We start from the raw sequence: 23,237 nt of genomic DNA on the forward strand, positions 1-23,237 counted from the left end.
TACCTCTGCTTTTTATAAACTTCCCAGTGTTGTTTTTCTACTTTCTGGGAAGTTTCTCCTCTCTTTTCTTCTCCTCCTTATGTGAACAACCCATACAAGTAGAGGATATAAATTTCACCATCTCTTCATTCTAGACAGCTGCTTATCCTAGATACTGTGACAATAAAAAACAATAACATAGGTAAAACATATTTGCATAATAGATCAGTTTGAGAAATAAACAATGTTGAGGAGTTAATCTGGGTCAAGGCCAAACTGGCTCCATTTCACCAGTAGTGACACTGACACAGTCTCAATACTGAATCCCAGTTTTCAAATGTGCCATAATCCTTGTAAAATGAAGTGAAAATGAGGAAGGAAACAAGAAATAAATCACTATTGAGATTCCAAATTCCTTCTTCCTCTCATGCTCGTGCAAAGTGACAAGCAAAATGCACAGATGGGCTCCTTGTAACTTTTAAAAGAGTGTTGGAGCACCACTATTCTGAGCACAATCTACACACCTGACTTGCTCACTCTCAGATCACCCCATCAGCCACGTGAACAAGGAGAAGGTTTGGTCCAAGATCAATGGTTTTTATTATTGCAAACTCAGACAAATAGATTCCTGAAGAACACTAACACAATTATCTCCAAAAGCATATTAAAAATACCTGCCCACATGAAAGGTTATGTTACTAAAATTCATGCCATTCAGGTCTCAGGAGCATAACAGCAAATTAAAGACACTTTCAGCTGTGTAAATCACTACACAAGAGTGGACAGTGAATAGAATTTCCTGGGTTTAGGGCAAACAACAATCCAGTGGCAGTGACTTTACCACAGAACACAGGACACCTTCAGCCTCTCCTGAGGCTGTTGATCTTCTCTGCTATGTTCTGCAGCTCCAGATCCATGGTGGCCAGGTTTTCCAGTTGCTTTTCCTGTGAAAACAGAGAGCGTTTCACACATCACTGTTAACTCTGGGAAATGTTTTGGTCCAGGGGAAGGAGAGGAAAGACCCCACAACCAACACCTCTAAAAATAATCTAAGGCAGATTCTGTCCTGCCACTTCCCAGTCCCTGAGCAGAGCAGGTGTTAACAGCAGTGCAGCAAAGACTTGGGAGATTGGTGAAATTCCCTGCTTTGGACTGAACATAGGCTGGGGAAATCATCAAAATTTTAATTGTGAGAGCTGGCCCTAATTACAGCCTCATCCCTGTAGATTTAAAGCACCATTACCCTCCATTAGGTGGCCTCCTGCCGTGTCACAGCTGCAGGTGGTCCCTGGTGGGCCCCACAGCCAGCACAGGGTGCAGTGAAGGCACAGCTCCACAGGCACAGAGAGCAGGAGAAGTTTTGCGTACCAAGCCTTTACCAGGATGACTCGTTAATACCAATTAACACCCGTATAAATCAGTGTCCAGGCTCCCCTGTTCCCAGCACAGCCCTGTGCAATGCACAGGCACAGTGACACACACCTGGAGTTCTGGCTGATCAGAGCTGACTGATGGCTGTAGGCTCAGTTTTCCTGGCTCCTGGTGCAGAACAGAAGTCCCACACAAAGAGGATTACAGGTGCAGTGCAGGTTCTGCTCTGCAATTCCAGCTGGGAAGTCCATGGGCAGCTGATTTCCCTCTAAACACCCAACTCACTTTTCAGCTCATGTTTTAAACAACCCGACAGCCCAAGTGGTGCTTGTCAGTTTGCTCTCTGCTCCTGCTGCAATGGCACCTTTGTTCTGTCAGTCTCTAGAGCCTCGAGGGAGAGGCAGGGCCCAAAGGGGAATAAAATCTTTCCCTTCCTGCCTTGCAGCAGACAGGAGCTGTGCCTTTATCCCACAAATTGTGCCCTGGGGTAGTTCAGCAAACTCAAAGTTCCACCGTTCAAAGAAAGCAGATTTTTAAATCATTGAAGATCTATTCTCAAACTATGACTTAATCTTGTTTATGTTTTTCTGTGCAGTTTCCCAGCTGCCTTGAGAATGGATTTGGAAGTGTTTCCCCCAGCTTTTCAGAGAAACGGCTGTGCACTTACCTCCTCTTCCGTCAGGGGCCTCTGGCTTAGGCTCCTTCTGTCATTCCCAGCCACATGATGCTTCTTCAGGTCTTCTCCAGAGCTGTACAGCCCTGGGAGTTCAGCTGACTTCTTCCTGTAGTTCAGAAGTTGTGCAAGTTGATCCATCTTGTTATACTGCCTTTCCACATCGTATTTGTTTGTTTTGCCGGGATTCCTCTTCTCATTGCGCCTGTGCTTCAGAGCACTCTGGATTTGCTTTTCTGACCACCACTCATAGTCATTGTACTCAGGGAAAAGGCTCTTCTCACTCAGGGCAGGCCTGCCTTCCTCCCTGCCCTCCAGAAGCTGCTCCCCTGCACTGTCCCTTTTGTCCAAGTGCCGGCTTTTCCACCACAGCAGTGGGTAGAAAGGCCTGTAGGATGCTGCAGTTCTCTTCTCTTTCTCTGCGGGGAGATGGCCTCTGTACTCTTCTCTCTCTGCAAACCTTTCCTCCTCTTCATTTTCCACCTGGTCACTGCTGTGATGCTTCTTTTCCACCTCCTCCTCCTCCTCCAGGCTGTCCTCAGTGCTGTAGTGCCTGCTGGCCTGCCCCTTGTGCTCTCGAGCCTTCTGAGACCCCTCCTGTTGCCTGTTCCCTAGGCGGGCTCTCCCTCCGACACGGCGCTGCCTCTCCTCACTGAGGTACCTGGCCAGCTCCTCCTGGTTTTCATCAGCAAGGTACATCCTGCCCCCAGGACGGTGGGATCCATCGTGCTGCCTCCTCTCCTCGTGCCACTTCTCACTGCTCTCCTCACTGTGGTGGCGCCTCTTGTTTTCCTCTTCCCTGCTCTCCTGGCTCTGCTGCCAGCTGTCCCTGTGCTCCTCACTGCCCTGCTCTGCAGGCCCCTCCTCCTGCAGCCCCTCGGGCCCACGCCTCCCGGGAGAGCCACCCTTCTCCTCAGACTCTTCCTGATGCTTCTGTCGGTGCTTCCACTGCTCCCAGAGATTGGCCTCCCCTGGGTGTGATCCCCTTGCTGGTTCCCCCCTCTCACCACCATGGCCCCTCTTCTCCTCATAGGAGTCACCTGCCCTGTGCTTCCCATGATAACCTTTGCCTTTAAAGGGTTCCTTTCTCTCCTCTCTTTCTTCACTCTCCTCAGATTCTTCACGCTCCTGCTGGTGGGAGAAACCATGTTCCTGAGATTCATGGTGGTATTTCTCACTCCTTTCTTCCTCTCCCTCTTCACCTTCCTGAATTTGTTTGGAAGGGCTCTGCATTCCCTCCTCCAGGTGCCCGCGGCCCCTGGGGCTCTGATCATTCCCACCACGGAACTCATCCATGCTCATGCCCTCAGAGTGGGACTTCTTGGTGAGAACAGAAGCCTCTACATCCTCACAACACTTGCCCTCTTTGCTTTCCTCTTCACTGTGGTAATTCCTCTCCTCCACTCTCCCAATTTCCTGGTAGTGCTTTTTTTCTTCCATGTGAAGTATCTCATCCTGAGCAGGTGTGTGGTGTCCAGCCTCCTCCTCCTTGCTTTTACTTTCCTCATCACCTCCTTCCATGTACTTTTTAGTTTCCTCTCCTGCCTGCCTTTGTTCTTTCTCCACGCTCCCAGTAGGATGTTTTTCAGCCTCTGCTGGGTCTTTGGGATGCCTCACTTCAGGCTGTTCATTTTCACTTCTCTCTCTGTCATTTTTATCACCTACAATAACAAAAGCAGCATCATGGAGCAATCCAAGCCTCCACTGAAGTGTTTTTTCAAAGACATGACTGGCTTCCCAAAGTACCAAGGAAATTTGGACAGAACTGATTTCTTAATTCTGCTTTCAAAACCATTAGTTTGCCACTATTTTGTATGCTTGCCTACAAAAGGATTAACTAACTAATTAACTCCACTTAATTAGGCATTTCAAAAGTTCCCCTGGAACTTCCAGAATAAATTTCCTTCTCTGGCTTTTTTTGAGATCACATTTTTAGTACTGAATCAAGCTAGCTCTCATTCCCATTAAAATCAATGGGATCTGGAGTTGTGTTCAGTTCTTTGAATGCCACACCAGGCCCATCACAGATGCTTATTCACAATAAAAAGACAACCATCTCTTCCAAGCCACCCAAAACCACCGGGGATTCTTTTTAGCAAATTTTAAAAGTTTTTTAAAAATTGACTGGGAAAAAAAAAAAAAAATCAAAGAAATCTGATGCTTTGCAATAGTTATGCTTCATCTTCTCAGGCTACCTAAAGAGTTTGTCAAGTCCTCTCAGACTCTCCAGGTGGTTCAAGAAAGGAACCACAAGAGTCAGGCAAGAATCCCTGAGAATTCCCAGGTCAGGCTGTTTGTTCCCTGAGTGAGACAGACTGAACAGAAGGAAACCAGAATTCTGGCACTGAAATTTGGAGGCAGAAGTTTCACACAGGCTGAAGTAACAGTTCACCAGCTCCAACACCAGAGAGAAACCATGCACCAAATTCCTTTCCTGAGTTCAGATAACGTTGTACTTACTCTTCTTCAGGATTTCTTTGCATTCAGGATTAATGGGGGGTGCATTTGACTTAGAGAGAGCGTTGGACAGAACCTCCACAATGCACTGGGTAACCTGGAAGAGACAAAACAGGAGAGGAAATCCTCATGGCAAAAATGGAAACTACTTCTGACCCAGCTGGTAGAAAAGCCTGTTGGAGACTAGAGTTCAGACTATAATTAATGAGTTTTGATTAATCCTTTACATTTGGGCTCGGCCCCTCACTCCTCTACCAGCAGGAAGAGAACAGACAGGTCTTTTTAGCTCCCCTTTTGTTTGCAGAGCTAAAGGGCTTCTTTTGTACCTTTTAAAATATTAAATACCCTACTCAGTACAAAGGAAAGTCAAACAACATGTGGTAACACACCCTATAAAATAAACAGACAAGACACATTCAAAGGATGAGGATTATCCTCTAGGATCTGTCCATATGAGCATACTGCAAAGGCAGTTTGGACTGCCAATACACTAAAACACCTCCATATCCTCTGTAAGGGACACACTCCACACCTTTTCACATGTGTGTGCTCTGAGTCCTGCCTGGTTTTTAGCACTGAACATTCAACTGGGCTGTCTGGAAGCAGAGAAAATGGATTGATTTAGGAAAGTCACACAATGTGCTCTAATTCTAAGCACTACCAAAGTATGTCCTCTGTATAAAATGATTTTCAGGTGCTGAAGTTGATGGTGAGAACAAGTGCTCCTGTTTGCTGGAGGTACAAGAGCCTCAGGCTGACTGGGAGGAGACACTGAAACATTTACAGAGCCATTTGTCTTTTAACTATTTTTGGTTATTACCAGGTGTTTGCTGATCTAAATGATCATAGCAACAACCAGTGCAGGGGGCCTGGTGTCAGCTCTAGGAGCAGCTGATGGCATTTATTTAATCACACAGGGTAAGAGCTCTTTCCAAAGAGGGAGAGGAAGGACTACATCAGTAAGTCTGTTACACAGTTGGTAACTGTAGGTATTTCATCTTTCCCCAAAGTTGTCAGTACAATAACACGTACTGTGCAATATTTCAGAGCACTTTTCAAGCAGCTGTACAATGCAGAGCTTCTCAAGTACCACACTGACACAAGAGCCAGCTCCCATTTCCACCAGACACACTGAGGTGGAGGCAGGCATCTCCTGGCAGCTAAAGGCACTCTGAGTTCCACACCAGCCATCAGCTTTTAAAAAAATTACCCTTAGGAAAAAAAAATGAAGCATTGTCCTGAGAGTTTAAAGAAATGGAGAACACATCACTGGTGTTTTCTGAGGTTGGTTTGACAAGCAGCTACTCACCATTTCTTCAGTACGGTCTTTTTCCACTGGAACTGTGCTGGCACCTGGAAGAAAACCAATTATTAAAGATTCATTAACACAAGCATCACTGACAGGAGTCCTCAGTCAAATTGGTGTGATGAGGCAGCTTGGGTTTTGGGTTGGCAGTCAACTAAACCAGGCACATTCCACATTAAATCTTTCCTTATTTGGATGGAAAAGCCACCTAAAATTGAGGCATAGCACGAGAAAAGAGGCATGGTAACACTTGTAGCACTAAAATAATATACACCAAGAATAATCCCACCCACAAAAAATGCAACACCAAAGAAAGCCATGTTTAAATTGCAAAATGGAACTTTACTTCAAACCAGGTCCTTGTGTAGTTGCACCTTTTAAAAAAAAAAAAAAAATCAGACCCAACAAGCAAGGCCTGTTTGCACCTCAAGAATCTTTTGGCTTCTTGGAGAAGCTCTAGGTTGCACCCGTTGCCAACAGCAGACCATTCTTTAAGACTTTAGAGCAGCTATTGTCCCAGTCCTGCTGGAGAAATATTGTCTCACTTGGAGGTGGCTCCTGCAAGGATGGAGCCAGAAGAGACAAGAAAATTTCCATTCTCTGAGTGGTCCATTATCACTCCAAGAAATAAGCAAAACCCCCTCAAATCTCAGTGGAAAACTGCTCTGGAAGGAAGCAGTACAATCCATCCCTCACTGTCTCTGCTCTGAGGATATGTGGGATAACTCACACCTCCTTACATCAGTTCTACTGTACCTCGGCCAAGGAATTTGCTTTTGGAAAGAAGCTACTGCCCATAAAACCTCTGTGCTGCCTGATTTTGCCATCACTACTGCAATATCTCCATCTGGTTAATGAGCTTGGCTGCTGTGTGTTATTAATAAACTGTGTCAATTCCCATGCACCTGGAGATATCCAGGAATGAGGTTAAGCACTTGTGCCAGCCCCACAGCAGTGTGTGGAAGCAGGGCCTGTTGAATCCTGGCTATGCAGGCCTCCCACACGGTGCAGAATCACAGCACACACAAACACAGAGCTTGAGGTGCAGCCCTGAAGTCCTTACATGGGTCAGTAGAGTCCTAAACACAACCATGACCTCTCTCTGGCTGGGTCAGTGAGAGACCTCCTGAAACAGATGAACACACAGCACATCATGGAGATAAAGGAGGTCAGTTTTACCTCTCAACGTCAGGAGAATGCACACTATCCCAAGGAAGACAGGAGCACGTAGCCTTACACTATTTAAAGCAACACAACCTTTTTATTCTCTGTGCTGGCAGAGGAAGCAGACATCCCCTGGAGCACTGACTCAGTGTAATAGCTGAGCATCATACACTAATAACTCCTGGTATTTCTGCGCTCTCCCCCAAACACACATGCAGGGATGCGCTTCTCCAGCCCCCATCCCTTCCCTGCGTACACAAGTGCCATCAGAGAAGGGAACCCACACAAGGAGAGCACAGAAGGGATTCCCCTAAAATAGCATTGCCTCCCTCCCCCAGAGTGGCAGGTGGTGTGTGAGGGGAGATGGTGCTGCTCAGAGCCAAGGCTCTCCCCCATCTCTGGCGTTCAGAGCTGGCTGAGGCAGCTCCCAGCTCCTTTACTAACCCAGTATGCAAATGATTGCCAGGCTGCTGCAGGCAGGAGGAGCAGCACGCACATACATCGGGGCAGGAGACAAAGCAAAACAAGTGATATTCTTAGAAAGACATTCTCTCAATCCCACAGGTGTTGGGGACGTTGGCCTTACAGCAGGAGCCGCTCTCAGGCTCCACTCACTTGAAAGCACAGGTATGAGCCCTTTCACGGGCTCTTTTTGGGGAGGCTCCTCTGCTCCTCCAGCCCCTGTGAAAACCTGACAGGCTCCAGGGCAAACATCTGATTTTGTCCTTTGACACAGCCCATCTCCTGTGAGTGACACCCAGCTGATGGGATAAGGCACAGTGCAGACAAACTCCTGGACATCTTTTCCTACTTCAGGCCACCCCTTGAGTGCTGTCAGTAGCACAGGAAGACAAAGTCAGGTTGTACCCACTGTCTTTGCTGTTCAAAAGCTCCCAAGAGCTTGGTTAACAGTGAAAGCCAGCATGAACAAAGAGGGAGCATCATAACAACGTCAGAAGAACCAAATGGTATTGGACAAACCTCATATTAACCTGTCTGGAGAAACAGGATGAGCCTCCAATCCATGCCAGAGCCTGAAATAACACACTGAGGCAGCAGCTCTGCCAGGGCTGAGCCAGGAAGGCAGTGGGGAGCCAGCAGTGCCCCACTTTACCCAGGTGCTGGCAGTGCCAGCTCATTGCCAGCTGGCAAGAGCTCCCTTGGGGCCACCTGCCACCTGAAGGTGCTGGCCAACACGGCTGCCATCCTCGGCACGTGTGCTCAGGAGGGGTGAGGCCATCACCCTGACAGGGACAGCAGGCTCAGGCAGCGGGGCACCCACCCGTGGTCTCACAGGAACACAGCAGACGGAGCACAGCAGGGTTCCAGAGCAGAGCAAAGCCAGAGCAGGTGCAGCATGGAAACCTTGCACCTGAACACACAGCAAGAAACAAACCACAGCCCCACGAAGCAAAGCTAAGCCCTGGCTCTGCTTTACCCTCCTGAACCAAGTCTGGCCAGGCAGCTGCCATCAGATTATTTGATTTTGCCTAAGTGCTGAGAGTTGATGAATATCATGAGAAATGATAAATGCAGGACAAATTCACACGGTTTTTGCTTGCATCTCCAAGATTAGAACAGATCTTCAGGTGGGTCCCTGATGAAATCCCCACGTGGCTTTGTTTCATCAGTGCAGATGACTCAGTGCAGTGTCATTCCTCACCAAAATGTCACAGTGTCTTCCTAGGCAGGATCACTGAAATTTAGGCATATTGATTTGCAGGAGTACTAGAAAGTTCTTGAAGTTAACATTTAACCAGTTCAACATCTGAAAGCAAGACAGCCACAAAGGATGTAAAGTACTTGATCTGTCTGATGGCATAACCAGGAAAAAATATTTGGTAACAAACCCCCAAAGAATTTATGGTATAAATGTGGTGAGCTTCTCTGTGTTGGAGTCTCTTCCCCTCCGTATTCCACCCTCCCTCTTTGATTTTAACAAAGGCACTTGAAGGCAGCCAACTTCCTCACAGTCTCTGTACAAGTCCCAGAAGTGTGGAGGCTTCTAACAGACCTAAAGCCAAAATACTCAACCCAGAATAACACCAACTCTTTCAACCAATGATGTAAGTATGCATAAAACACTATGGAGCCAAGCCACCACCTCATTCTATTGTGTTTAAGGTTCATTTCACCGTGGGGTTTGAATATTTAATGTCGCGTGCAAAAAAAATTTAAAATCCTGTTAGCTAAACCCGCAGAGCCGCTACTTTGCCATCACCTCCCAGCATCCAGCACCGGCTGGCAAACACCCAGCAGCACCGCTGTAACGAAGCCGCACCGAGAAGTCTTTGTGCAAAGACGCTGCACCGGGATAAAAATAAAGGCGGAGCAGCCGAGGAGCTTTCGCCCAGCGCCATCCCCACGGCCCGGCCGCCCCTTCCCGAGGGGCGACCCCGGGCTGCGGGTCCCGCACCCACCGCCGCCTCCCGGAGCGAGCCCGTGCATCCCTCCAGCGCTCCCCGCGCCCGCTGGGGCCGTTCCCCGCCTTTCCCAGCGCTCTCCCGGCGGGATGTGCCCTCGCCCCCCTCACCTGCCAGGGCGGCGGCCGCCAGGAGAGCGAGCAGCGCCAGCGGCCCCATGCTCGGCTGCGCTGGGCTGGGCTGCGCTCGGCGGCTCCGGCGCGGTTTAAAAGGGGAGCGGGGGCGGAGGAGCGGGCGGGGGGCCCCGCCGGAGCTGCGTCACCGCGAGCCCCCGGGGGCGGTGCCGCCGCCGCCCCCGCGCCCCGTCCTCCCCTCCCCTCCCCTCCCCTCCCCTCCCCTCGCCCTATCCCTCTCCCCGCGGCCCGGGACCCGCTCGGTCCCGGCCGCCCCCTCCCCTCCAGAGCAGGGCAACTTTTTCACAGGGTGGGCAAGCCGAGCTCGCTTTCTCTTCCTTGGGAACTACCGCAGCCACTCTGCCCGTCCCCCGACGAATACTTCCAAGACCCCTGTACATCCCCCCGCCCCGCCGTGCCTCAGCAAAGGGGGAAAGCGTGGCTTCCCTGCCTCTTTCTCCGGCTCGGAGGATGCGGTAGCATCCTTAGGTCTTTCCCACAATCAGAAGATGCCGAGCCTCTGCCGAAGGGAGGAGATGCGGTACCCATCTCTCTGAAACAGCTTCCACAAGAAACCACCGCCGCGCTCCCACACCCTTTTCCGATCAAAGCCCCTTCAGGTGCTGCTGCAGCCTTTTCCTCCGGCAAAGTTTTTGTCCTTTCCCCTCCCCTCATTGCTCCCTCCTCGCAGAGCCTCCCCCCCACCCTCTGTCCAGTACACCCAGACCCCGACTGGGGAGTAATCCCAGTACTTATGGCGCCTGGGGAGGGAATGACATGCAGTATTCCCCAAGAGTTCTACCAGGGAAATCACTGCTCTCAGCATCCCTCTCCACAGGCAAACCTCTTATTTACTGTGATGATGCTCTGGGGAGCCAGAGGAAGCACAGACAGATCAAATTTTACATCGTTTCCTTTAACAGCCCCTGCTGTCCCAATTAGTCCGCAGTGGAATAAAAAGCTTAAATGACAAGTTAAAACGAGGAAGTCTGAATGTTCCACCCGGTTCCTTTCAGAGCCAGGCAAAGATCAGAACTCCTTCTGTTCTTCATTAACCCTCAGAGGGCCACCTCCAATTTTAAGTGTATTAACAGTTTTCTTTTTTGTTCGTCTTCAGAGCCAAGCAGATGGCCCTCTAACTGCCAGTGTTCTGGAGGACAATGGATCTGTACACCAAGCTGGGTTATCATTCCTGTGCCATTCTATTGTCCATTAACAATGGCAGGCTGCTACAGCCACAAGCCTTTAAAGACAGAAAACAGTACACAAGCACCGTGCTCCAATTCAACTTACCAACAGGAAGCAGAATTCCAGCTCCATTTGAAGCCTGGGCCTGGAGGAGACACCAGGAGGCCAAGCCAGACACCTTGTTCGCCTTGCATTCAGTTTGCTGTTTCTGCAAAGTAAGAGAAGCCAGTCACCTGGCCACCATGGAAGACAAACCACCTGCAACATCTCCCATCTCCCTCCTGCATGCTGTTCTGTACTGCCTATGCCAGCCCATCTCCACGGGCAGGTGCTTCTGTGGCAATCTCCAGTCTTGGCTTTGGGAAGTCAATTTCCCTGACTCCAAGGCCCCCATACCCTCTCCTGTCTGTGTGAATATTCAGCCTGGCCTCAACCTCTTTGGCTGCTCATGAGAAAGAATTTTAAGTGAAACATTTGCCTTTTATGTGTTCTCTGCTTCTGCATATAAATAGGCATATAAATAGCATGTTTTGCCATCAGTTACATCAGGGTCTGCATGGGAGCACCTTCACACCTTCAGATTTGATCAGGTTCGAGGGTACAAAGATTTGCAAATGTTGTAGGAGGCCTCTGACAGGAGTAGGGACAGAACTGGTTGGAGTATATCCAACTCTGTCTTCAGGGTAGGATTCCAAAGCAGGATCCCACAGTCTCTTCTGCCAGCGCTGGAAAACCAGAGCATCCAAGCATCTTGCCCACAGTTAATTAAGTCAGCCTCTGTTTTCAAAGCAGTGCCACTTCACATGGACTTTTACAGCCAGGTATCAGCTGGTGTGAGTTTCTCTGCAGATCAGGAGAGAGCTGTGACTGCACTAAATCAGGATGACTGCAGGCAAAGGCACATTTCATTTGATCAGCTGTGAGTGGCACACCCCAACCTCCTTTCTCAGATGTGTCAGTACTCTGACTGCAGTGACATCCACGCCTTGCAATGTTGTGACAATCTATTGCTCTATGAATAAACAGTATTTATCCTGTGGGATTCTCTCAAATACAAATGCTTTAAAAAATTACCCATTTGGCTCATGCTAGAAGCTGGAACTTCAAAGGATGACAAGCAATTTCTGTGCCTGAGCTCCTTCTAAATTGAGAGGAGACTGCATGAGGAAAATGAGGATTGCTCTTCTAATTAGGTGTGCTAGTGGGGATTATCTTCATTCTTACATGCCAATTAGTTTTCATGGCATTAAAATACTGCAGCCCATTTCATGAACAAACTTTCATTCAGGAGGTGCTAAGAGGATGGGTCTGGAGAAAGACAATTGCACCTAAAGGCCACCATCTATCCAGTTTCCCTAACAGAACCAAAATCCTTTCAGAAACCTTGCTACATGCAGTGCTCATTGCAACATAAGGGATGATGGAGCTGCACACATTTTTGAGTCCTTCTTCCACAAAAGTGAAACAGGACTGTCACCACCTATGGCCTTAGCACATGGCACCAGTGCCCAGCAAACTGAGCTGCAGCTGAGACCCTGTGTGGTACAGATGGGTGATTTCTGTAGCATGGGCAAGTATCTTTTTTTTCTTTTCTGTATTTATATAGCACCTCACACTGTGGGGTTTTATTCATGCCACATGCACTTAGGCAGTGCAGAAAAAGCTGCTAGAAACTGACTTCCAGTCTTTAGTGTCAAAAGACTTTTTCCGTTAAAAAATCCAAAGAATTCACAGGGTATTTTTGCTTGAGAACCTCGAAAGTTCAGTCCAACTCTTCCTGAATTGTCTTTCTTAGTCTTCTTAAAAAAACAAATTTTCTTCACTTGTAACCCTCTTCTCTTCCATGCAGGATCCTTCTAGCTCCTGTTTTTAAGTAATGTATCTATTTCACAGAAAGGAGGTCAAATATTATATGGCCTAACTGAAAAGAGGTTTAAAATAAGCCTACAAGGGATGTCGTAACTGTTAAGTGGTATGAAAAATACATGCACAGAGCCTGCTGTGGTCTTCTGGAAAAAGCCCTGTGCTACCTGATATTAATCCTCAGGGCTTCTGGATACACTCACAGGCTGCAGAATGAAAGAAAAGAAACCACCAAACCCAAAACAAAGCCAAACCCAAAACAGAGGTGAGAGAAGGAAGACCAAGTATAAACACAACCATTTATCCAACATCCCAGGTTTTCCACAGAACATTTTCCCATACACTGCTCACACATACCTCTCTTCCTCCCCAGGCATCCTTCTCTCAGTTTGTTAGCTCAGATGGCAGAAAACTGGATAATGCTGCAATACAAAAATAAGTTTAAAATATTAAATAGACAAACATATAAACAGCAAACAAACAGCAAGCATACTTTGGAGCCTAGGGGCAATTTTTCCATCCTGCAGTCAGCATGAAGTGCCACTTCCTAGGTCCTTCCCTAGTAGAACTCACTGGCATTGCTTGCTCCAGGCAGGAAATGCAAGTTAGCTCCTGCAATTCCACTGGTAAATGTCTCCAGGGGAAAGATGATATTGATGGGAACCAACAGGCACAACTCCTCCTAGAAGAGAAAGTTGGAATTTGCCTAATAATATGGGCACCACTGGCATTTTTAGTCACAAGACTTCATTTTTTCTGAGCTGCCACTTCTCACCTAATTTTCTGTCAGAAAATGATCTGCTGGACTCCAACTCAAAACTGACCACCGCAGATGAACTGGCCATCAAGCTCAAATGCAGCTTTTGGATCTGAGCAGGGGCACAAGTGGCCTTGACACGATTACTCATGGCTTTACAAATTTGGCTATGACTAAGCCTTCTCCCAGCCTCAGCTGTCACCAAATTGCCTTGCTGACAACAGAAGCAACCTCCACAGCCATGGGTACCTCCTCCTCTACCAGGGGGGAAGTAAGAGCACCCAACACCTCCCTGACCAGAGAGGAGTCCTGGACAACGAACAGTGCCCCAAAACTGCCACCACATCTCTCTGGGCTGGCTTTTGGAGGATTAGCATCATGGCAGGATTGGAGTTCCCGGGCAGTTGATGCCCAGAGAGCAGCTGGAGATTGCTGGAGCATCTCTCCCTGCAGGCTGGGCACGGCTGAGCCGCACACCCCAGGTGCTGCCTCATAGAAAACCGTTCATGAAACAACCCCAGCCAACGCCCCCTGCTCTTTTTTCACTCACACTGGTTAATTAACCTCCTTGGTGAACTTTGGGGCCTCTGCAGTAGAATTAAAAACAGGATAGAAATTTCTTTCAGCAAGCGAAATGTGGACACTTAAGCCCTCGTATTTTGAGTACTGCTTGTCATTAAGCAAAAATTACTTCATTAGTTGCCTTTGCACTGCAAATAATTACATTTAGGCCACTAAATTGCCCCATTCAGTGTTTCTGCCTGCTTTTTGTCAACTGTGCATGTTCCATTTAATATTTAAAGACTGAGGCACTAGTCTGGCTTATTTAGTAATTAATTTCTTTAAATATTTATAGCACTTTGACTCTCAGCAAGGGTTCTGTTTGGTAAGAACAATACTGTTCTGTGCTTGATAGTGTCATGGAAATTTCAGAGGCAAATTTCCATTTTGTAGCATAAAAACATATAGATTTCTGCAACAGACTGTAATGATTTCAGAATAAAGTTTTTATTACTGAACAATGTACATACTGAAAAAAAAATCCAATTATGCCCTTGCACATAATTGCAGACTGAAAACACAGTGTTGAGAGATATATTTTATGACAGCAGTATTCACACAGCAAAAGGAATTCCCCAAGAAATTTTCTACCACCTTTTTTCAAATCACCACTGGCACAAAGAACAAAACCCAATTGCAAAAAAAGCCTAGGAAAGAGAGAGCAAAACCTACAAAATGCAGGAGGATATTTTGCAAGCATCTTTTCCCCTTAGAATATCCTTTTCCTTTTGCATACCCCAATTTAGGCCCTTTGTGTGAAATGCTGTGTGCTTATCAAAAAATCTTAAAAGGCTTAAGCTTAAAGGCAGCCTTGGGAAATGAAAATAGCGGGAAGATGCTCCATTTGTGTAAATGTGTCTAGTAACCCTGATGGTGGGAAGGTGATCCAAACAGGAAAAGAGACCTTGAAAGAGACTCTGCTACTCTGGATATGAGAAAGAGCAAGCCACAATGGGTGGCTTTGCCAGCACTCAGAAGAGGCACACTGAGCCTGATTTTTTGGGGGAAAAGTCAGCTGCAGAAGCATCCCATAAGAATGGGAACAGGAGGAAGGGCACAGGAATCAGTCTGATGCTCATCCAGCACACCATTGCATTTTCAGCCTAATTCACTGCTGCCTTTGGAAAGACTCTCCCAGCCCTCAAAACAGCAGTCTGTCCCCTCATGCCAGAAGAACTTTTTTTCCCTACTAATTCACGTGCAATTCTGGAACACCAGACAAGCAGCATGAACACTCCCAGAGACAGAACCCAGCCATGGCACTTGCCTGCACTCACACCTTCATCATGTGGTGCTCAGCTTGTCCCAGGGACCAGTCAGACCCAGGGAAGGTACAAAAACAAGAACCAAAACCAAGCTGGCCTCACAGAACATGTGCTGAGTTGCTTCTTAAACAGGGGGGCTTGGATCACACATGCAAAATCTCTATTATTGTTGGAACATCTAATTGCAGGGTTTTGAGGGGAATTGCTGTTAGAGACGTGGGTGTAAATGCCCTGTCCTTTCACTCTTTCTCTGAAGCTCTCAGATACCCAAAACAAGCTGCTGGCAACTTAGAAAAAACTAATTGGTGGAAGTCACACTGAAAATGTGTTGCAGGGCACAGCATCCCCACCTCCATACCCTTAATTACAGAATCACCCTGCTTCTCTGGCCGGGAGGTGCTGATTTTAGCACCCATTTAGCACCATTCCTGGCTCATCTCTCACAGCAGTGCAGGTAACAGTGGAAAGTGATACCTGCCTAAGGCTGACTGACATTTCCTATTACAAGAACCTACCTTCCAATGCAAGTGAAAGTTTGTTTGGCTTGTACTGAGGGTGAAATTTTCTATGACAGCTCTTCTTTCATTACAAGACTTTCCCTCCCAAGTCCCAGCATCTGCAAACAAAGAGGCCACTGCAAAGGCAATTTTAAAAAAGGTTTGACCTTTCAGCCACAAGTTTTCTGGCTTTGGTTAGCTTCAGCTACTGCTTTAATCATATCTTATTATTTCATGCTCTGTGTGCTATGTGCCAGATTTTACTTTTAAGGAAGAAATCCTGGCATATGCTGTTGCCTAATCGATGTGTGGGGGAAAATAGTCATTAGGGAAAGCCTACATAAGAGGGTATTTTTAAAATGAACTTCTGTGTTGTGGGAAAACATATGCCCCACACAAAATCACCAATGCTCAGTAATAAAATAGCCACATTTACACAGGATGCACACTGCCTGTCATATAGCAGTTTTAACAACATATGTCCTGATTCATCCAGGCATACCAAAGCACCTTGAACTCCTGGGGGAAAATCCCCCGTGGCATAAACAGCCCTGGATCCATTCACTTCATTGAGGCCAGCTCAGGGCTTGCTTCAGCACCTGTGGCAGGAGCTCAGCTCTCCCTGGCTGCCTTTGGGCTCCAGGACTGGGTAGGTCGCTGGCATGAATCAGCACCTCCCACCAGCAGCTGTGTGGGAGGGAAAATAAAAATGCTGTCGGAGTAAGCAGCAGAGAGGCCATTGATACCAAACATCCTGGAGCAGCTCCCAGCCAGGGAATGACTTCACAGCAGCAGGATTCAGCAAGGATGACAAAAGTACTTGGATCAGGCATTGATGGAAGGGAGTAGAGGCAGCACGCTCAGCCTGCCAGAGCTGGTCCTAGGCTGAGCTCTGAGGCCACTCCAGTGGCTGGAGTGCATGGGCAGGGCTCAGAGCCTGCAGCAGCTCCCCCACCCCTCTGACACACTGGGGATGCTGGTCCAGCTCAGGTGCCAAACACCCACCCCAAAGCACACACACCTCTAACAGACCCTGGGTGGGATCTGGATCTGGGCTGCACAGCAGGGAAACCCCTGGGCCAAGGCAAGTCCTCATCATGTCCTGTGCTCCTCCTGCTTGGCAATGGGGGATCAATTTTGGCCTTGCTTGTCCTACCTTATGGGACAGATTCCCCATCTTTTACTTCACTTACACTTTGCCTGAGGATCTTGTGGGATCTTGCATACCCAGAGCCCTGAAAGGTGATGTAGGTTTTCAGGTATTGCTCTTAGGCTCAGAGAGCTGCTCCTCAGCTGCTAGCCTTGAACAAACAGAAGAGAAAAAAAACCCCTTGGATTTGTTCTGCAGTGTAAGCCCCCAAATACCTTTGCTAAAGCAGCCTCCACACACAGGGGGATGAAGAGAGGTGACAGCAGCTGGCTTTGCCAGCAGAGGCGAGAACCACCAGTGCTGGGGAGGCCAGCAAGCTGGGGAAATAGGGTGAGCTGAAACCACACAAGTGTCAAAACTAAGTCAAGTGCAAGCCAGGGACAGAAGGCGGCACTTCACCTGCAGGAATAAACTCAGTTTCTCAGATTAGTGCACAGGCTGGGGGGAAAGGGACAGAACATGGGACATTTCTGTGAGAACTTCATACCACTGTTGGGATTTGCCATGCATAAAGACTGTCTTTGTACCTTGAGGAAGCCATGGATAGTCATATCCATGATCCACTGGAAGTGAGCAGTGCACAGAGCTGCAGCAGTCCTGATTCTGAGGGGTGCAAACTTCTCAAAAGACTGCATGTTTCAGCAGCACAGAGATTACCATGTTTTCTGCAAGATGCCAGACAAGATTTGTAGATATGAGTCATAATCCAAATTTTTCAGCTGCATCCAGTCTGTTCTGCCTACGTTGGTCCTTAAAATTGAACAGTTTCATGCTCTCCTCTGCCAGTATCTCTCTTCATGCTCTTCCAGCAGCCACCTTTTCTCTATTTTCTCATTCTGAGCTTCCTTTCTCTTCCATCAAAACCCAGAAGGGATGTCTCAAACATCAGCAGCAGTAGGTCTCTCCTGAAGAGCAGGAACTTCCTGTTTTTCTGATTAAAATAATTTTTTAAAAGGTTTTCAAGCTAATCTAAAGCACTGACCAATTCATCAACAAACCAAATACAGCAACTAAAGGGATTCAGATGCAGACCTCTGATTTCTCCATCTCTCTCTTCATGGGAGTTTACTTCCCTTAAAATGGCAGTTAAGAGGTTTTGCACAGCAGCTAATTTAAGTGTGTGGAACAGCATAAACACTGGCAAAGATTAAAAGCAACAACATGTGATTCACAATGAAGAGCTTCCTTCTTCCCTGTACATCCTCAGCAGTATCTCCCTACATCTGTCAAACCAGTGCCCTTGTGGCTGTGACACATCTGTGGGATTAAGCAGTGTGAGCTGGCGGAGGGGCCCAGTGATGTTACTGTAATTACTGACAGCACACTCAGGAGCATGTTTGCTTTTTCCAGCTGTATCTGTGGCTAAACTAGCTGATACTACTATTCTCTAAAGTTTTTGCCAGCAGGATGCTTTCATCTGGATCTTGATACACAAGCACCTGTGGTTTGTTTGCTGCTACAGAAATGATGCTGCATCCTCACCTCTTTTTTTCCCCGTAGCACCATTAACTTGAGTAATGCTGGGGGAGCAGCTGAAGGTCTGCTCCAATATTCTGTGTGCCCTCCAGCACACGTACAACACCTTTGCCATAAAAGCAAGCAAGCAACACACAGAGCAGGACCACCACAAAGCTAAATGTAATGGTTCCATGATGACTCAAGGACAGGAAACTAAACCCAGGCACTTCCAATATAAATCTATTTGCAAAGAGAAATTAAATCAAGTCCTAAGACTTTGGCCATAACTTGCAGCCAGCTGGGCCCCCTCCTGCTTTGACTGAAGGCAGCAGCCAAATTTCCATTGCCTTTGCTGGAAACACCTGCAGAGCCCAGCAGCTGTGACAGTCTGCCAGGGGCAGCAAGGCAGGAATAGCAGCCCCAAGTGGGACTGCAGCAGGGAATGTGACATGCAGGAACACAAACACCCACTCTGAGATCTGGCCAGCGTGGACAGGGAGTGGATGAGAGGTTTGCAGCTGGGCTGGCAAACACTGGACATCCAATACCGAAACTGGTGTGAGCACTGTGGCTGTACTGGAGCAACCACACTGATGGTGACCTTTGAGACCCCAACCACCCTTTCTATCTTTCTTTCTTTCTTTCTCCTTTGCCCATCTGCTGTCATCTTAAACACTTCCCTTCCTCCGGCACTCTGTGCTTCATTGCTCACACCCACGCTGGAGAATGGCCTCCCCAGTCAGCAAACAACATCACTACAGCAAACTGCTCTTTCAGTCCACAGGCCAGGGGGTGGAAAACATGCACAAAGACATTTATCTGCCTGGCAGAGGCAGTAAAGCAACAAAGAAGCCACCGAGCTGGGAGAGAAACCTTGAGTGTCTGTGTTCATTGCTCTGTTGCTGACTGACATCAGCCTCTTTGGGCTCAGAAAGATCCGTTTCATTTTAAAGGGAACTTTCCCCCAGGGATCTCATTAGCACCACCATGAAAGTCAGAAAGGAACTGAAGGTTGTTGGGGGTGGTAATGGTGAGGAGGTAAATAGGACAGAAGCACTGTCAGAGAGCATACTCAGAGCTGTATTTTCTCTTTCTTATGCACACACACACTTTTTCTGTCAGAAAAATTCACTTGGCATTGCAATAATGAACTGTGGGGTTATATGTCTGTAGGTAAAAACACAGAGCTAACAGGCACCCCGTGGAGACAAATATTCAGAACAAAATCTTAACTTTCCCTCTGCAGGGCTGGGGCACACCATGCCAAGGTCACTCAAGCATTCTGCTCTAGCCAACAGCATTGGACAGCAATGCCCACGCAGGGGCTGAATTTGGGCTGGACCACTGTTAACCTGGGGTAAGGATACAGGCCAGTTTAAAATCCTGGTAGATAAAAATTATCATGTTTGATGTCCCAGCAAAAAACACCGCATGACCCCTCCCAATCAGTCAACACATCCCAAGCAGTTACACAGATGTTCCTAACGCACTGCTGCCCTTTAGAGAGCAAAGTGCAAGGTCTGGTGTGGGTGAACCCCTCCACGGAAAATCTGGCGCTGAAGGTGGTGCTTGGAGAACAATGTCTGTCTAAGAAAGTCACCTCTTTCTGGAGTGAAAGCAAAGCTTCCATGACAGAAACAAAGCAGTGCCTTGCTCACTTCTTGTGTGATACATCAAGGCTACGTTCTGCCTGCGTTTGTTTCAAGAGGAACTGCAGAACATCATCTGAGAGTCCAGGTGTCCTCCTATTTTCCAACAAGACTTCTCCTTCAGCTGGCTTTGAAAAGCAAGCAGAAGGGGGGTGGTTTGGAAAGATCTTACATCCATCTCTGTTCAAGACCAACTGTGCCATTTGCAGACAACGTGACACATATTTTGTTCCATCCTTTTGCTCCAGCTCTGAAATCTTCTGTGACAGACACTGTGAGGCAGCCTCGTAGGTCGGATCCTTTCTCTCTGGCTGCTTTCTGCAATACATTTTGTAGAAGCCATCCAGAGAGTCCCTGATACTGGGATCTTCTGCACCATCATGTTCATACATCCATGAGAGCACAGCATCATTAGGTTCAGAGGGCTCACACAGCCCTGCTTTTAGGTAACAGCTCACGTTTGCTTCCTCAGAGCCTTCAGCAGAACAGCCTGCAGGAGCTGCAGATGATGGATTGCTCTCTCCTGCAAGCAGAGGATCAATGAAACTCATTAGTCACCAGGTCATCCCTGTGGCAAAGTCTTTTTCTGTCCCCCTCCCACTGCAGTCTGGCAAACAGGCTCTTTGCATGAGCAAACCAAGTGCTGCTCTGAATACAGCTGGGCTGCCACAGGGCCCTCCTGCACAGATTGGTGAGAGATGGGCTGCTTGGGGACCTCACAACTGTCCCAGCCTTGACACTGCAGTGACTGGACCTATTTGATGGTACAGATCTCCTGGCTCCTCTCAGTTACACTTCCAAAGTGGTGGAAACTGGGCTCTGCTGCTCCTGGAGATGACAGCTGACCCACAAGGAAGTCTGGTTTGCAGCTGAGAGAGACAGTTCTGCATCTGTTTCAGTTTTTTCCCTAGTCCCTGGGTCTAAAGTTCTCAACTTTACACTCCAGCACAATGTGCAGTCCTGACCTCCAGCTTTCAGCCAGATTCACAGCCTCCAAACCAACACTGTTCTGGTGATTGCATGGAGTTTCAGAATGAGGACTGCAAAGGGGGACTCTGTGCTTCCCCATGAAATCCCACTTTTGCAGCCCCACTGCACTAAACGCTCTCCCCACACCCTGATGGATGAAATCAATGCAAAAGCCAAGGACTTGCTCTTGTCTAGCTCTTCTCCTCCTTCCTTGCTGACCCACATCACTGGGTAACCCTCAGAGCTGTGGTTTTCTCTTGCTTCAGAGCAATCAAGGGGGATGCTTTGCACTGATTTAACACAGCACAACAGGGACACTTGGCAGTGACAAGACCAGGACGATCAGCAAGCTTCTAGGAGGAAGAAGCTCCGCAGAGACCTTGAATTGGGCTCTGGTAGGCAGGTAGTGCCTCTGACTGCAATCTCATCTCCAAGCCCACTGCGCCACACCGTTTGCCAAGCACCTGAGTCACCGACAAGGAAATTTTCCAGGGCTCAGCCAGAGGTTGCACAGCCGTCATCTGTAAGTTACATAAGCAGGATGCAGGCAGTCAGAAAATAGCTTGGTCTTTTCTAATTCTGTGAAATGTGAAGCAGAGTGCAGTCCTTCATTCTAGTAGGAGACCATGTTCAAAGGGAGTCTCAGTGTGGTGGCAGAAGGCTGTTTTTCTCTCCTGGTACAGAGAGCCACCCTTCCCTTCCTAAGCAGAGGTTCATTAACGTGAAATTAAGCTGTCTGTGCAGACACACTGTACCTCATCTCTTTCTTCCTGTCCCTACTTCCTATCTTTGATCTTTCTTCTCAATTGCACTTCATCTCTGATTATGCAATTTTAAATAGAACTTTTCCTCCCCTTGCAATGTGTCACTTCCAATGCAGTACAAAGAAAAGCTTGGTGGCCTTCTTTGAACAGTGAGCCATGGCATCAGAATAGCAGATCAGAGAACGGGTCCATTTTTCCTCAGCCTATGCTAAGTTAGAACTGAAGCCTCATGCATCTCTGATAATTCAATCAAGTGGCAATTGGACTCCAGTGCCACTGGACTGTGGCAATTGCAGACCCCTGGGTTGTGCTGGCTTTTTGCTACCTCCTGCTCACAGCCACATTTTGTGACACAGCAGCAGCTGCCTCCAGCTACACACACCAAGCCTGCATGACTCGGGAAAAGAAAAATTCTGTTGTTTTCATGTTGTCAGGGGAGATTTTAGCAATGCTGCTTTGCCTTTCTCCTACCATCTAAGTTTGGACATTAGGAAAAATTTCTTCACACAAAAGGTTGCCAAGCACTGGAACGGGCTGCCCAGGGAAGTGGTTGAGTCACCATCTCTGGAGGTGTTTAAACAGCATGTAGATGTGGCACTTGGGGACATGGTTCAGTGCTGGACTTGGCAGTGTGAGGTTTATGGTTGGACTCAATGATTTTAAAGGTCTTTTCCAACTTCAGAGATTCTACTGCTTTTTATTCCACAGTCAGTATGGCCCTTAAAGCTGACATCCTTATGCTGAAGCACAACCCACCACAGAAATGACCAGTAAGTGTCTCAGGGGTATATTCTGGGGTGTGATTAGTCAGAACATATTTCATCATTATTATTATTGTGAGAACAGTTTTCTTTCAGTTACTGGTTCAGATTTATGCATCTCTATTTCCCAACAGTAGGCCCTATCCTCCTAGTGAATTACTTTTCCAGCAAAGCCTTATTAAGGCAAGACAGCCAACAGGGTAGGATGCCCCAGCCCTGGAGTGTTCAAAGCCAGGTTGGATAAAGCCTTGAGCAGCCTGACCTAGGGGGAGGTGTCCCTATCCATGGCAGGGGTTGGGACTACGTGGTCTTTAAGGTCCACTCCAACCCCTCAGCATTCTGTGATTCTATGACATGAAAAGTTGGATGCAGAATTCCCAGAACCAATTTATACCTCTCAAAGTGCTGCCTTTCCCCAGCTTTACTGACAATTTTCCAATACATTCTCTAACTGTGTGCCAAGATTGATGTTTGAAGGTACACCCAAACCTTTTCCTGCCGAAAAGTTACCAGTTAAGGTAGAGATCCTTCCTCGATACCCTCTAAAGAGCTGGTACTGCTGTTGAAAGGTACAAATCTCCTGAATTATTTATAAACCACAGGGAACAAGCACAGCAGCAGGATGCCTGCAGGGTCCAGAAAGAACTCAGCTGGAGCACACACAGAGCACACAAGCACCTGTTGTAGGCCAGCAAACATGCTGCTAAAGGCAAAGACAGCATTCAGTTCATCAGTCCCTTTGCCTCTCCATGCACATGCACCCCATAGAAAATCTGGGATCCTCTCCTAACACACAGCAGTGTTGCTTCAAAGCCTAGACCTCTCTGGCCACCCCTCAGCAGTAGGGAAAATGTAGTTTTATTAATGCC

The 23,237-nt window shown here is 47.7% G+C and overlaps 1 protein-coding gene across 1 annotated transcript in view; it reads right to left on the reverse strand.

Moving 5' to 3' along the window:
- Positions 1-636: 636 nt before the first annotated feature.
- CHGB (chromogranin B) overlaps positions 637-23,237 on the reverse strand; it is a 49,379-nt gene continuing 26,778 nt past the window's right edge. Inside the window, 7 exon segments of the mRNA XM_084202116.1 lie at positions 637-923; positions 2,018-3,684; positions 4,484-4,577; positions 5,790-5,833; positions 10,780-10,828; positions 10,831-10,882; positions 12,895-12,959. Of these exon segments, the coding sequence (XP_084058242.1) occupies positions 840-923; positions 2,018-3,684; positions 4,484-4,577; positions 5,790-5,833; positions 10,780-10,828; positions 10,831-10,882; positions 12,895-12,914 (2,010 nt within the window). The 5' untranslated portion in view covers positions 12,915-12,959 and the 3' untranslated portion in view covers positions 637-839.

Source organism: Fringilla coelebs (genome assembly GCF_963513975.1).
Source record: "Fringilla coelebs genome assembly, chromosome: 3".
Taxonomy (NCBI): domain Eukaryota; kingdom Metazoa; phylum Chordata; class Aves; order Passeriformes; family Fringillidae; genus Fringilla; species Fringilla coelebs.